At 40.7% G+C, this 16,260-nt stretch overlaps 1 protein-coding gene and 2 pseudogenes across 1 annotated transcript; 2 read left to right on the forward strand and 1 right to left on the reverse strand.

Annotated features, from left to right (window-relative positions):
* The first annotated feature begins 771 nt into the window (after window positions 1–771).
* Window positions 772–1,471, forward strand: LOC134378000 (ubiquitin-conjugating enzyme E2 N-like). Its single transcript, XM_063096880.1, has one exon. The coding sequence runs from the start codon at window positions 772–774 to the stop codon at window positions 1,228–1,230; it is 459 nt and encodes a 152-aa protein (XP_062952950.1). The 3' UTR covers window positions 1,231–1,471.
* A 7,447-nt stretch (window positions 1,472–8,918) lies between these two features.
* Window positions 8,919–11,113, reverse strand: LOC134378291 (programmed cell death protein 7-like; annotated as a pseudogene).
* Window positions 11,114–14,448: 3,335 nt separating this feature from the next.
* LOC134378292 (RNA-binding protein 47-like) lies at window positions 14,449–15,987 on the forward strand (annotated as a pseudogene).
* The last annotated feature ends 273 nt before the right edge of the window (window positions 15,988–16,260 follow it).

A 16,260-nucleotide genomic window follows, 5' to 3' on the forward strand; every position in this document is an offset into this window, starting at 1 on the left:
AATATAATTCTGCAGTTCTTGGAACTGTAGTATTCTAAAAACATGACCTTGATCAGTATAATGATTGTGTTGTTGACATCTTCTACTCCTGAATTTACATTGGCTAAACAGTTCAATTAATGAGAGAGGTGACTTAAAATATTCTAATATGCTGGTGGATTTGTCTGTTTAAACTTATATATAGCTCTTTCAATTTTTGCTTTGTATAGTGTGGGGCTGTGTTATAATATACATACCAGTTTATAGTTTTTAAATCTACCTGGTAAATTTGACCATTTCTCATTATGCCGTTACTTTCTTTACCTCTAATGCTTTCTAGTAATGCTTTCACCTTAGATTACAGTTTTCTTCTGAATAGTATTTGCCTCGTATTAGTATATCTCTTCATCTTTTTACATTCAAATTTTCTAAATCACTTTGGATTTATCTAACAAACTTTAATTTTGATTTTTAATAAAGCCTGATCATCTTTGGCTTTTATGTCAAGCTATTAGGCCATTTGCAGGTATTAAAATTGCTGATAACTTTGAATTTATTCCTGCTGTCTAATTTTGTGCCTCCCATTTGTTTCTCCTGATTTTTTCCTTTCTCCTTTGCCTTCTTTAGGATTGACTTTATTTTATACTTCCATTTCTGCCTCCCCACCCCCTGCCCACCTTTAGTTTGGAGGTTGTATACTCTGTTTTTATTCTATTAAATAGTAGTTAGACTCGTGCGTGAGGCGAGCGGAGCCGGAGACACGACTAGAGGCTGAACTCGGGATCTGACAAGATGGCTGGGCTGCCCCGCAGGATCATCAAAGAAACCCAGCATTTGCTGGCAGAACCAGTTCCTGGCATTAAGGCAGAACCAGATGAGAGCAACACCCGTTATTTCCATGTGGTCATTGTTGGCCCCCAGGATTCACCCTTTGAGGGAGGGACTTTTAAACTTGAACTATTCCTTCCAGAAGAATACCCTATGGCAGCCCCTAAAGTATGTTTCATGACCAAAATTTATCATCCTAATGTAGACAAGTTGGGAAGAATATGTTTAGATATTTTGAAAGATAAATGGTCCCCAGCACTGCAGATCCGCACAGTTCTGCTATCGATCCAGGCTTTGTTAAGTGCTCCCAATCCAGATGATCCATTAGCAAATGATGTAGCGGAGCAGTGGAAGACCAACGAAGCCCAAGCCATAGAAACAGCTAGAGCATGGACTAGGCTATATGCCATGAATAATATTTAAATCGATCTGATCAAGTGTGCATCACTTCTCCTGTTCTGCCAAGACTTCTTCCTTTTTTGTTTGCATTTAATGGACACAGTCTTAGAAACGTTACAGAATAAAAGCCCAGACATCTTCAGTCCTTTGGTGATTAAATGCACATTAGCAAATCTATGTCTTGTCCTGATTCACTATTGTAAAGCATGAGCAGAGGCTAGAAGTATCATCTGGATTGTTGTGAAAACGTTTAAAAGCAGTTGCCACTCTCTACTTTTATTCATTTCCCCCATCATAGTTTAAGTATAAAGCACTGTGAATGAAGGTAGTTGTCAAGGTTAGCTGCAGGGGTGTGGGTGTTTTTATTTTATTTTATTGTTTTGAGGGGGGAGGTAGTTTTATTTTAATTTTATATTTCCTTTCCCCCTTTTTTATGGTGATCTAATTGCATTGGTTAAAAGCAGCTAACCAGTTCTTTAGAATATGCTCTCTAGCCAAGTCTAACTTTATTTAGATGCTGTAGGTGGACAAGCTTGATTGTTTAAACCAAAATGGGAATATTAAACAAACATCACAGCCCTCACTAATAACATTGTGACTTTGCTGTCAAGTGTAGATTCCCCCCTTCAAAAAAGCTTGTGACCATTTTGTATGGCTTGTCTGGAAACTTCTGTAAATCTATGTTTTAGTAAAATATTTTTTTGTTATTCTAAAAAAATAAATAAATAAATAAATAAAATAGTAGTCATCCTAGAAATTTTAACAGGCAAATTTTAATTGATTAAATACAGAGTTCATCCACCTTCATCCTCCATCTCCCAAATGACAGAAGGACCTTTAAAACCCCCTTTAAAACTACAGCACATTATACATGTTGTTTTATTCAATGTTTGTTTAGATTTACCCAGAAGTTATTTTTTAACTTTACCCAAAACTTATTTTGCTCTTCTTTCTTATTTTCATCTTAGATCTGCCATCTAGGACCACTTTTCTTCCACCTAAAATATATGCTGGAGGTGCTGGCATATTCACTCTTTTTTTGTTTGAGTGGGAATGTATTTGTTTCACCCTCATTCTTGAAAAATATTTTCACTGATGAAGAATTCTAAGTTTACAATTATTTCTTTCCATATATTGTCAACATCATTACACTGTCTTCTAGGTTCCCTAGTTACAATTTGAATTTTGAAAGTAATCTTGAAAGGTAATCTGCCTTTTCTCTCTGGATATATTTAAGATTTTTCTTTTGTCTTTAGTTTTCTATAGTTTTACTATGAAGTACCTAGGTATAGATTATTTTAAATCCATCTTTATTGTTTTCTTTGATTTTCCTGAGTCTGAATTGGTGACTTCATCAGTTCTGGTAATTCTGAACTCCATTCTTTCTTTTCTTTCTAGAACTCTGATTAGACACACATTCTCATCTTACCCTCTATGTTTTTTAACATCTCTTTTTATCTCTCTGGGCTGAATTCTGAATAATTTCACAAATAGCTTCCTTCTCACTAATTCTTTCTCCAGCTTTTTCTCATCTTGTGTTAAAATTGTCTATTTAGTTTTTAATTTATATTATCTTTATTTCTAAAGTTCTGTTTGGTTATTTTTAAAACCTGCTTTCTCGGGCCGAGCCCGTGGCGCACTCGGGAGAGTGCGGCGCTGGGAGCGCAGCGACGCTCCCGCCGCAGGTTCGGATCCTATATAGGAATGGCCGGTGCACTCACTGGCTGAGTGCCACTCACGAAAAAAGACAAAAAAAAATAAATAAATAAATAAAACCTGCTTTCTCTTAACTCATATTTTAAGCTTTTCCTTACTTTCTTAAAATATATTTGACAAACATATTTTAAATCCTATTTCAGAAAAATTTCAATAGCTAAAGAATTTGTGGGTCTGATAGAAAAAAAAACTGATTTTTTTCCCTGCTGGCTTTTATTGATGGTCCCTTGTTTTGGGTTTTTTTTTTGTTTGTTTGTTTGTTTGTTTGTTTGTTTTCTACATGTGATGATTTCTTTTCATATTATCTGATCCTTGGAGCTGTATATAGGAAATATTATTATGATCTGAAATGAAGATAAGTTCTCTAGAGAGGATATGCATTGACTGCTGGTAGATGTTGGTAGATGCTGGAGGCACTAGCAGTTTCAGGATATGCATTTAGTGCTGGCAGATGCTGGTAGATGCCAGAGGCATTAGTTTCAGGACCGTTTTGTACTATATTCTCAGCTTGAAATTTTTCAGATCACGCTTGTGAGATCTGGCTTGTAGCTATGAATCCTCCAGGAAAATTTTTTCCCCTTAACTCTGTTCTAGTGTTTGAGACAAACAAATTTCCTTGAATCTTTTTGGGGTGTCAGTTTAAGAGGTGTATCCTATTGGATTTCCCACATCAGGAAGGGTCTCAAGCCCTATAAGACCATGACAACAGATGCCCAAGTTCATCCAGCTTAACAAATACCCTCAAGATGAAAGGTGGCTCTTATGGCTACTTTTACTTGCCCCTTATCCCTCATCCCCAAATATTTCTTCCTTGATTTCCTGGTCCTGAATGCATTTTAAAATATTTTTAAATATTTAATTCTGAATTTTTAGCTAATTTTGATGGACATTTGACTGTCATGATTGCCTAGTTCTTCTATAGTATCACGTAAAATGGACTAAAAGCAACTTTTTAGCTGCCTAATAAGGTCTTCCTTTCTCAAGCCATACGCAAAGAGTCCCTGATTTAAACATCCTCATATATCAATGGTGTAGAGAAATCCAAGTTCAGGGACTTTAGAGAGCCAACTGCCCTGTTTCCCAATGTACTGTGATAACCATAAAGGTACCTCCTGGCTCCCAAGCACCCTACCACTCATACATTGTATCCATATAGAAATGTGCCTTAGACAGAAGTTACTGATATCCAGAAGTGACTACCTTGACAGCTCCTTTCCCTTTGGAGTCTGGAAAGACAAACACTATTATAAACTCTAAAATGGTATTTTTTAAATAATAGCATTAATAATGTTTTGTGTTCAGTATAACATAACTAGACTCATATGGGCTGTGAACCTCATCAAATTATACCAAGGTTTTGAGTTCCATACAATTAACTTAGGTTGCTTTCACACCTCATAGGTTATAAATTTAGCATTCTGTGTTGATTTAAGAGCCAATTACAATAACAATGTTGTCTTCCAGTTTGTATGTTTTCGCTTTTTGGTGGCTGGCTGGTGTGGGACCTGAACTTTTGACCTTGGTGTTATATAATACCGCACTCTAACCAACTAAGCTAACCAGCCAGCCTTCTTCTAGTTTGTAGCAAAAAGGCTCAGATAAATGTTGGTATCTTTATTACCAAATCTGAACATATTCAAGTATCACAAAATTCAAGTAGTAAATGACGAGATTTGTTTCTTTTACTATTAAATTTTTAATAAAAAAGATAGTAAAATTCTCAAAAATAATACAGCACAAGATTTCCTTCCCTCTTTTTCAGGTGACTTGTGGAATCGTGGAATAAATTCTCTTACCTCTGACCAGCTTCTGCTAGTTCTCCCTTATATTCGTTCCTCAATCTGCCAGACATTGGAAAATTTAAAATAGTCCTTGGAGTTAAGATCAAAGAATATTTGAAGCAGAGTGTCACCAACAGACTGTAACCACAGGAGTCAAATTTTCTTCAGGGATTCTTTGAGGAGTCTCACTTGGGCTTTAAGCAACAGTGCAGTGTTTGTATAACCCTGTGGCACTGCATGGGAAAGAATTTCCTAACCCCACCCACCAGATACTACACAGCTCTGCTCACACCCGTTTAACACTCTCAGAAGAATGAATAATCACATCCAATGAGCAATGTCATTAGAATGTCCTGGATGGAAACATAGAAGAGTATCTAATGTGGTGCTTATAGTTCAGCAAAATCAGCATCCCCTGTAAGCAACCCTAATTCTAATGTAAATAGAGAATGATCAAAACAAATTTCTGTGTGCCAAGTTCTGCTTTCCTAAAATACAAAGAAATAGGCAAATATGATCAATTCTTGGGGGGGTTGGGGGGAGGTGAATACAATAAGCCAACAAATAGAACTCAGTCAAATACCAGGTGAAAAGGTATAACTCCACAGCAGAAGTTCCTTTGAATGATGAACAGAGACATAAAACTCCAAAATATGAGTATTTGATAACCCCTCCCTTTTCTTACTATTGTAAATAAGGAAAAGGTAAAAGTAAAAAAAGACTAAAAGTTCTCTTTGGCTTCAAAAGTATGGGTATCATCTTATCTCTCTACTATTGTTTCTGATGTCACAGATCCAAGACTTGGGCAATCATCTGGTGATCTCTGGAAAGGGAGAAGCAAAATGGCAACTCCATGGAACTGACCAAGGTCTTCTTAGTTTGGTGGAAATTTATTTGCTTCCTTTGTAAAAAGGACTGTTTTACCTGCTTTTCTTCATTCACTGTACACAAATCCAGGAGTTTCTTCCCATCTTCTTGAGACTGCCAATCAGGACAGCTGGGCTTGGCTGGAATGGGAAGGAGGCTTTTGGACCCATGATTCAGCCTGACAGTCTGCACACGACTTGATAGGCTTCCTGCAGCACTGTGAACTGACTGCTCTTTCTGCCTGCAACTCAGCTACTTCCTGGGGCCTCCCTTCACTTCCCTCTTGGATTGAGTCGTGAATCAGGAACATATAAAATTAGTGTGTGCACTGTACATAGTAATTATACTGTGTTCTCACTGTGTTTACTAAAGAAAACTACCAGATAGGTGCAGCTAATTCCTATTCTGTGATGTTGTAAATAAAGCCATTGATTACTACACAACCCATTTATTTTTCTCTATGATTTTTAACACAAACATGTTGCATGCCTCTTCAAATAAGAAGGTATATATAAACTCATAAATAACGTATGCATGAAGTTATGAGGCAAGGCCTAATAACAGAATTAGAAGGCAGATTTTAAATCAAGTGGCCTATTATTGAGCTAGAAACAACTGCATAATTTGTGGACAAATATTTCATGTACATATCCGAAAGACGAGCCTTACCACATTTGCATTTATCTTTTTTATAGTTATTGTGAATTTGTCAAGTACTTTCTGATCATTTTTTATTAGCTGGGTTTCTGACATATTTGACAATAAGTTCTTTGCCAGTTAGGCTATATGAAAAGCATTTTCTTTTAATGAACTGAGCTAAATATGCAGCTGTGATGTTTTGATAAAAATATGTAATAAGCTACATTTTATATTAAAAAAATTTAAAAGCAAAAGTGTAATGAAATTAAACATATTTCTACTTTTCTTAGTTTATAAAAATAAACAATGTGCCTCTAAGTGAAAGGTTAACTAGTACAATTAATATGCATCTAAGTCACAGTAAGGCCTTTTTAGTGTATGTTCCAAAAATAGAGAAAGTGACTCTAATAGCTAGAAAAAACCATCTTGCACATAGGTAGCTTCCAGTTCTTTGTTTACTGACAAATAAAAGTTGTATATATTTATGGTGTACAACATCATGTTTTGAAATAATATACATTGTGAAATGACTGAATCAAGATAATATATGCATTAAAAAAAAATGATAATATATGCATTATCTACAGAGACATACACTACTCTAAAGCCTTTTTAATCTCGTTAAGAGTTGTATTTCAATTTACTCATTATATTTAATAACATAATTATTTATCAAAAATTCAAGTAAATAAAATAAGTATTAAAACTACTACCATTTTAAATATCACCACTCAAAAGTATTTGTAATATATTGTTTTAGTAATTTTATGACAATTATAATTCAGTCCAGAAAAAATTTCACACCATGTCTAATGTGTGCAGAAGTTAAAATAAAATTTCAGTATCAAATAAATATTAGAGATTTAAAATATCAATTTACACATATTTTTGTGGCAGAGAAATAGGGTGTTCAATAAAATACTTTAAAGCATAAAAATACATTACATTACGATAAAAATGTAAATACAAATTTAAGAAGAAAAAGGAAAGAAGTTAAATTTCTAAATGTGAAAGAAAACCTTGTTTATATATTTGTTAATTAGATGAAAGTAGGGATCGAATTATCATATATTTATATTCCAATTGATACATTTATGAGTGAGGTAAATAGTTTTGTTTTAACATGTTATTAGTTACAGTATGCCAGATAATATCTTTATGAATATTTCAATTTATGACGAAAAAGTTTAGGTGTCAACATAAAAATTTGTGAGGTGGTATATATCATTTTTCAAAAAATTTCTATGAGACAAGCAGAAGTAATTAAAGATCATTGTCCTAATACATACAACTTCACATGGTGGTATTTTGGAGAGAAGAGAAGAACACACCTAAGGATAAGGGAGGTGTGCCTCATTTTCTCAACTCTCACAGCCCCATGAAGTAGAATCCGGCCAATGCAGCAACATCCCAATAAAGAAGACTTCAATTCCTGAAGTCCAAGCCAATATGACAAGTAAAGAAAAGTGTGGTAGGGGGTGAGGGAATGAAAGACACAGCCATCGAGGAGAAACCATGAGACAAACTTTACCTCAAAAGACTAAAGTAAGAAGACCTTTAAAAAGAATAAAGAAGCTGACTGTCTTATTTCATTTAGAAATAAGGAAAACTTTTAAAGCTAATTACGAGATCACCACTTCTACTGAACATTCTATCTGGGATCCTAACCATGTGATGGCACAAGAAAATGAAATAAAATAAAAAGTTCAGAGATTGGAAAGAAAGAAGTAAAGCTGTCAGTATTCACAAATGATGACAAATTTTTAAAGTTCAAAGCAATCTACAAACCATCTATGAGAATTAACAGGTGAAGTTAGTAAGGTTTCTGGACACAAGATTAATACACAAATATCAAATGTATTTCTGGATATTAGAAACAAAGACTGGATAATGAGATTTTTTTGAAATGTCATTCACAAGCAACAAAAACATCAATGCTAAAGGCTAAATCTAACAAAAGATATTAAGGAACTTTACACTAAAAACTACAAAATATGATGAAGAGAAATTTTAAAAGACCTAAATAAATGGAGAAATATATTATGTTTATTGATTGGGAGATGCAATATTGTTAAAACGTCAATTGACTCAAAATAGATATATAGATTCAATAAATTCTCAATCAGATTCCAGAAAGGATTACATTTTTTGGAAACTAGAAAGCTGTTTCTAAAAATAGTGGAAATTCAAAGGACCTAGAATAGTAAGAGTGAAAACAATCTTTTAAAACAAGGTACAAATTTAGCAAACTTATAGCCCCATATTTCAAGATTTGCAATACAGTTATAGTTATTATAAAGTTACAATTATGAAGACATTGTGGTATTGCCTCAAAGTTAGACAAAGAGACCAAAATAGCTCAGAAAGAGGCTTACATGTATACATAGTCACTTGATTTAAGACAAAGATGCCAAAAAGAAAACTCTTTCCAATAAATGGTGCTTTAATAATTAGATATCCACGTGGAAGAATATGAACTTTCCCACTACTTCACACCATACATAAAAATAATTTGAGATGGTTATATTCTTAAATCTGGAAGATAAAACAATAAATCTTCTACTAGTAAATACCATTGTGGGCTGACCTGTTAGCTTAGTTGGTTAAAATGCAGTGTTTTAACACCAAGGTCAAGGATTTGGAACCCTGGCCTGACCAGTTGCCAAACAAAACAAACAAAAAAAAAGAAAACATCATTGAATATCTTTATTGATCTGGTATACACAATGATTTCTAAAGAAAATACAAAAGGCACTGGTCACAGAAAAAAAGAAGATATGTATCTTTTTAAAATCAAGAATTTATTTTCATTAAAAGATATGATTAAGAGGATAAAGAGTCAAGGTACAGATTGGAGACCTACAGATATCTGACATAGCTATGTGTGACTTATTTATATCTGATATATACATAAATTGTATATGGCTACATATATATGTATACATCTGTATCTGACATATATATCTATATCTGACAAATGAGTCATATCAAAAAGGTTTAAAAATCTCCTACTAATCAATAAACAACCCAACAAAACAAAATAAACTTGAACAGGAACTTGAAAAAGTAGATATTCATATGGCTAATAAGCACATGAAGAAGTACTCAACATTATTAGTCATGGGGGAAATGCAAATTAAAACCCAAGAAGTTTCTAATACACCTACCATGGAAATAAAATTATAAAAAGATTGATAAAGTTGGAGTCAATTAACAAATCACTCTGGACCAAGCCCCTCAAAACAGAGGCAGATTTGGTGAACCAAGGCCACTGCCTGTGGTAATAACCTCAGTTCACCTAGATCCTTTCTTGAAGAACAATATTAATCTCCTGATTCAAGAGGCCCCTCTAGCCAGGACAGAGCACAGAAGGAAAGTGTAACTGCAGGGTCTGGCAATGCCACACGAAGTTTAGAAGTTGCAATTTAGTCCTCAGCACAAGATGGCAGCGTCACTAACATTGAGAGCTCGAAATAGATCCTGGAGCATCTTTACTAATGCAGCTCAATGGCGGTAGCCCAGATGTCGCTGGTTGGGAGCGGGGGGGGGGGGGGGGGGAACCCATCCTTGGGGAACGGAGCTGCCTTTGGGACGATCAGATGGCACCAGGTACTGATCCCAGTCATGCCTTACCTGGATGAGAGCTGGCAGGGGGAGCTCAGCTTGTAGGTCATATTGCCAAAGGCTGCAACAGGGGAGCGAGCGGAAACTCGTCTGGATCCCGGAATAACTTGGACTCAATTCCACGTTTCTGAGATAATGTTTTCTCTTTCTCTTTTCTGTGTTTTTTTCCAATTCTCTTTTCCTCTCTTCTTCCTGTTCTCCTTCCCACACAACTCTGCGGGCTCTCTCTTCAGCTTCACAGCGTTCAGGGCGTTTTTTAATGAGTTTCCTCAGCGGCTGAAGATGATGCTCGAAAGTCTCATCTGCTGATGCTGGAGGACAAACCCTTTCTTGCCGCAGCCTCTTTCCTCAGTTTCCTCAACTTCTCCAAAGCCCACAGAATATCCACCATTCTTTTGGTGTCTGCTTGTTTTTTCCTCACTCCAGACAATACACCATTAGCGGCGGCTCTGAGCTCCTGCTCCCGCTCCTTCTCCTCCAGCTCCCGCACGCACTTGACCTTCCAGCGGTCAGTCTCCTGCTCGCGCTCCGCTGCCCGCGCGGCCTCGGCCTCCCCGTCGGCCTCGCGTTCCCGGGCCCTCTCGCGAAGCCGCAGCCGGCGGCGCCGGACCCTCCCCAGCCTCCGGCGCGCCTCGCCCACATAGGCTGCCTGAGGTCGGTGCGCAGCGGCGCGGCCTGGGCATGCGGTGAGGCCCGGGCAGGCGGTGAGGCCGGGGCTGGCGGTGAGGCCGGGGCAGGCGGTGAGGCCCGGGCAGGCGGTGAGGCCCGGGCATGCACGAGCAGAGCCTGGCTCAGGCCGCGCCGCAGCGCGCGCAGTCCGCCTAGGCTGGGCCCAGCGGGCGTGCGTTGGGGCACCGGGCAGCCCGACCGCCGCGGGGTCCCGAACGCCGCCTCCAGCCACTGCCGGTCACGCAGGCGCTGCAGGGCCGCGTCCCCGAGCACATCGGATGGCGCCGGCGCCTCAGGCCAGCGCGGGCTCCGGGGCGGTCCTGGGCCGGGAAGCGGCAGCCGCGGGCGCTCCCCGGCGTCGTTCCCCGGGAAGGGACGGCACTGGAGCGGGGACGGAGGCGGCGGCGGCGGCACCGGAGAGAAGGCGCCAACGGAGAGAAGGCGCCGCCGCCGCCGCCGCTGCCGCGGGTGGCATCCGCTGGGGCCCGAGGCTGCAGAGCCAGCGGAGGCTGGAGGAAGGGGGCGGAGGCCCCCGGAAAAGCGCCGGGTCGCTGAGGGAGAGGCGGCGGGAAAGCCGGGGAGGGCCGCGGCGGTGGCGGAGGATTGATCATATAACATGTCAGGAGTTTTTGTTTGGGTTTGGTTTTTACCAATTATTTTGTTACTTATATTTCAAGAAAACTAAATAAATTTCATTTTTATTTAAAAAAAATAAATTAAATAAAAGGATTCATAATACCAAGTGTTGACAAAGATCTAGAACAACTACAACTTTCATACATTTTTAGTGGGAATGTAACTTGGCACAAACACTTGGGAAAATTTGTTGGCAGTATATTGTAAAGTATAGTATTCACAATACCCTGCAATATAAAAATTCCACTTGTAGCTGTCTATCCAAGAGAAATGAGTGTACATGTTTACCAAAAGACATGTACAAGAATGTTCATAGCAGCTTTACACACAAGAGCCAAAACCTGGAAACAACCCAAATGTCCATCAACAGGAAGCTATATAAATATAGTTATATTCATATAATAGAATACTAGTCAGCAATATTAAGAATAAACTGCAGCTAAATGCAACAACATGGATAAATCTCATAGACGTAATATCGAACAAAAGAAGGCAGGCACAGAAGAATACATTCTGTACATTCACAAAAAACTGAATAGGAAAATCCAATCTATGGTGATAGGTACTAATAGAGATTCTCTACGGAAAGAGTATTAACTGGGAGGAAGAATAAGGGCAACTTCTAGAGTGCTGGAAATGTTCTGGTCTGGATCTAAGTGGTGGTTACTTGGGTATATACATATGTAAAAGGTTACTGAGCTTTTCTCTTAATATTCATTCATTTTATAGTATGTAAACAATACCTCAGTTAAAAGGTTAAAAGAAGGTTATCAAGTATAAATGCTTTTTTCCCTGTTTTCTAACTGCCACAAAGTTAGCATTTTCCATATTCTCAAGTTGCCACATGGAAGTCCACTGTTCAAAATGACAGAAGAGCTTAGGTTATAATGGCAAATGTGTCCTAAAAAAAGTCATAGTTTATTAAAGATGGGAAAATCTTAGTAGTTGGTGTGTTAGTCTGTTTCTATTGCTTATAACAACATACCCGAAACTGGGTAATTTATAAGAAAATGATATTTATTGTTTACAGTTTTGGAGGCTGAGAAATCCAAAGGCCAGTAAACACATTTGGTGAAGGCCTTGCTGGTGGTGACAGTGATCCAGGGGTCTCACATTGCAAGATGATGGAAGCAGAGAGAGCCGAGAGAGACAGACTTTTCTCTTAAAGCCCCCAGAACCACACCCCTGACCACCATTATTAATCCATTCAGTACAGCACTGCCCTACAATCTAATCACCACTTCAAGGCCCCACCTTTTAATTACCATAATAGGACTTCCCAGCCTCTCTACACTGTCACAGTGGGGACTAAGTTCTGGGGGGACATTCAGCCCAAGTCAGTTGGTTATAAAAATACAAACAAATCAGCACCAACTTCTCCCCAACTAAGCACTCTACCAAGACTTGCTCCCAAGATGAAGCAAGCTAACCATGTGTGGCTCTGCTTATAATTACTATTTACTTCATTTGCATATATATATATTTTTTTCATTTTAATGTCGTTAATGTGGGGAAGGGTCCTCTGCAAAGGCAACTAGGAATGCAATATTTTAAATTCAGCCTTTACTGAAACCTTAACCTACTTGGGTACTTGGCATATCTTATCTCTATGATTCAAAGAAAGTAAACATTCTAGAGTTTCTCCTCCTGATTTTGTCTGTTTCTCCCTTAGCCCTGGTAACCTATTTACATTCCCCTGAATTCACACATTTTCTCTCCAGTAATTAACCCTGATACACTGTCCTCTCCTGTTCTTCTGACCAAGACTACTAGTTCAACAAAGAGCATCTGTGACAAGCCATCTCAGGGCCAGCAGCTCTGAACGGGTGAATAACACTGAATCACACAATCCATCTCTGACCAGCTCATAATGAGAGACAAGATTGCAAACCCAGGAGGGGGGAGAAACAGAAAAGGGGATTTAAAAATACTATTCACCAATTATGTAAGAATCACATGTTCAATAGATCAGTTACTTTCTATGAATCCTTTTGCAAAATAAAGATATATATAAATACACACACACACAATCACTCTCTAATTTATCTCTTTTATATAGCGTTTTCCAATTATATGACTCATCAATACAACTGATAGGTCATATCTAGAACTGACAATATTGTAATGGCCAAAGTATTAGCACACTTTCTACTTTTAGACAAATATTAAATATTGCCTGTCTACTCAGTACAAAAAGAATACAATATTTATAATTTTTAAAAATCCTGCTAATTGAGTCTTTGTTACAATTTATGCATTGCCTCAGAGTCCCTAAAGAGGATCTGGTTTCACTGAGATTGATTTCAACACAAAACTCTGAAATCAGATAATCCCCACCCAGATGCTACCATACTGTTGCTCTGGGGTTAAGGATTTATCTTTGGGGGCTGTGACCATTCTCCAATTTACGGAAGTACATGTTGTCAGTCAGGCAAAGATGAAGTGCAAAGAACATTAGTAGGTTCTGTGTGTATTTATTCTTGAACTTTTCCTCTACTTGGCTGATCAAATTGATCTTGTCTAAATTTAGATCAAAAACAAGTTGAATTAAAATAGAGATCAAGGAGGTTAATGAAATAGTGATTTTTATGAGCTAAGATTCTCTGTGTGTTCTATGCCCCCTAATTCATTTACTAAACCATATTTTAGAAATGCAAGTGAAGGAGGCCCAAGAATTACTGGTTTCCTGAATTTAAGCACAAAAACCCACTCTTCAAACTTTTGCCACTCTCAAGGAAAAACGGGTGGTCTTGGAATATAAACTGAACTACAGAGAGCTTAAGAAATGACAGGTGCCAAACAAACTAAAGGAACATGAAGAAATGGGAAAATAAAGCTGTGGAAGAAAAAAAGCTAAACAATAAAGATGGTATCACTAAAATAAATATGATATTTAAAGAGTAGCTTACAAAAGTACTTAGTTGGGATTACGCGCCTGCAAACAGGTTTAGCGCTCTCCTGAAATGCGGGAGGCTCCTTAACTCTTGTATAAACAGAAACCAGCTGTAACTCTAGGTCAGCGCGCATTAACATGAGCCACTTCTGAACCAGCGGCACCCAGGCCCCAGGCCCTGCTGTGAAGGCCCCGGCCGAGGTCAGGGCTCCGTCCGCGTGACGTCCCTTCCAGCGCTCCTCCAAGCCATGCTGTGCCTCCGGATTTGCCTCGAAAGGCACTCCGAAAATTGAACGGAGAAATCCCAAGCAAGCTGCCCGAATTTGCCTGTATAGTCTTGTTCTACATTATATAAAGGACCAGACAAATCAAATTGGTGGTTTTTGGTTTCCGCCCGCCCTGGATGCCGTTGACCTTATGACCGCAGAGGATTCCAGCACAGCCGTGAGCAGCGACCCGGCCGCCGCCTGCTCGGCCAAGGTGCCCGAGGGCGTGGCGGGCGCGCCCAACGAGGCGGCGCTGCTGGCGCTGCTGGAGCGCACGGGCTACACATGGTGCAGGAGAACGGGCAGCGCAAGTGCCGCCAGGCTGGGAGGGCGCGCACCCGCAGCGCGGCTGCGAGGTCTTCGTGGGCAAGATCCCGCGCGACGTGTACCAGGACGAGCTGGTGCCCGTGTTCCAGACGGTGGGCCGCATCTACGAGCTGCGCCTATGATGGACTTCGACGGCAAGGACCGCGGCTTCGCCTTCGTCCAGTACGAGAGCCACCGCGCTGCCGCCATGGCGCGCCGCAAGCTCATGCCCGGCCGCATCCAGCTGCGGGGCCACCAGATCGCCGTGGACTGGGCCGAGCCCGAGATCGACGTGGACGAGGACGTGATGGAGACCGTGAAGATCCTGTACGTGCGCAACCTCATGATCCAGACCACTGAGGACACCATCAAGAAGAGCTTCGGCCAGTTCAACCCCGGCTGCGTGGAGCACGTCAAGTAGATCGGCGACTACGCCTTCGCCTTCGTGCACTTCAGCAGCCGCGCGGACGCCGTGCACGCCATGAACAACCTCAACGGCACCGAGCTGGAGGGCTCGCGCCTCGAGGTCACGCTCGCCAAGCCCGTGGACAAGGAGCAGTGCTCCCGCTCCCAGAAGGCGGCCAAGGGCGGCGGCACGGCGGCGGCGGCGGCGCCACAGCCCAGCTACGTGGACTCGTGCGACCCCTGCACGCTGGCCTCCTACGGCTACCCCTACAACGCGCTCATCGGGCCAAGCAGGGACTACTTCGTGAAAGCAGGCAGCACAAGAGGCCGAGGGCGAGGTGCAGCTGGCAACAGAGCCCCAGGGCACAGGGGTTCCTACCTCGGGGGATATTCTGCTGGCCGTGGTACATGTAGCCGATATCACGAAGGGAAAGGAAAGCAGCAAGAGAAAGGATATGAACTTGTGCCGAAATTGGAAGTCTCTGCCGTTAATCCAGTTGCCATTAAACCTGGTACAGTGGCCATCCCTGCCATTGGACCCCAGTATTCCATGTTTCAGGCAGCCCCAGCCCCTAAAATGATTGAAGATGGCAAAATCCACACAATGGAGCACATGATCAGCCCTATTGCTGTGCATCCAGACCCAGCCAGTGCCGCTGCAGCTGCTGCCGCCCCCGCCGCCGCCGCCGCTGCCGCCACTGCTGTCATTCCTGCCGTGTCCACGCCACCACCTTTCCAGGGCCGCCCAATAACTCCGGTGTACACGGTGGCTCCAAACGTTCAGAGAATCCCCGCTGCCGCGATCTACGGGGCCAGTTACGTGCCGTTTGCTGCTCCGGCCACAGCCACGATCGCCACACTGCAGAAGAACGCCGCAGCGGCCGCCGCCGTGTACGGAGGGTACGCAGGCTACATACCTCAGGCCTTCCCGGCTGCTGCTATCCAGGTCCCCATTCCCGACGTCTACCAGACTTCCTGAGGGCAAGAGCTGAGACAAACCACAAAAACACCACTGAAGGAACGCTTTATTTATGAAGAAAGAACGTGTTGGATTAGCACACGCATGAAACCTGAAAGTGAAGAATAGTTATTAACTATCATGCGGACATATTTTATATACATGAAGTTTTCACTAGATTTTTAAGACTATTTTCACCTTAGCAGGCCTGTGTTCATAGATTTCTAAGAGACTTGCAATGTTTCGTGCCTTGATACCATCTTTTAAAAATTTGTATACTGTACTACATTTGTA

This window comes from Cynocephalus volans, chromosome 5 (genome assembly GCF_027409185.1).
Source record: "Cynocephalus volans isolate mCynVol1 chromosome 5, mCynVol1.pri, whole genome shotgun sequence".
Classification (NCBI taxonomy): domain Eukaryota; kingdom Metazoa; phylum Chordata; class Mammalia; order Dermoptera; family Cynocephalidae; genus Cynocephalus; species Cynocephalus volans.

What these genes read in the sequence shown, in the direction of transcription:
- LOC134378000 (XM_063096880.1), top strand. Translation starts at nt 772, where the DNA reads ATGGCTGGGCTGCCCCGCAGGATCATCAAAGAAACCCAGCATTTGCTG.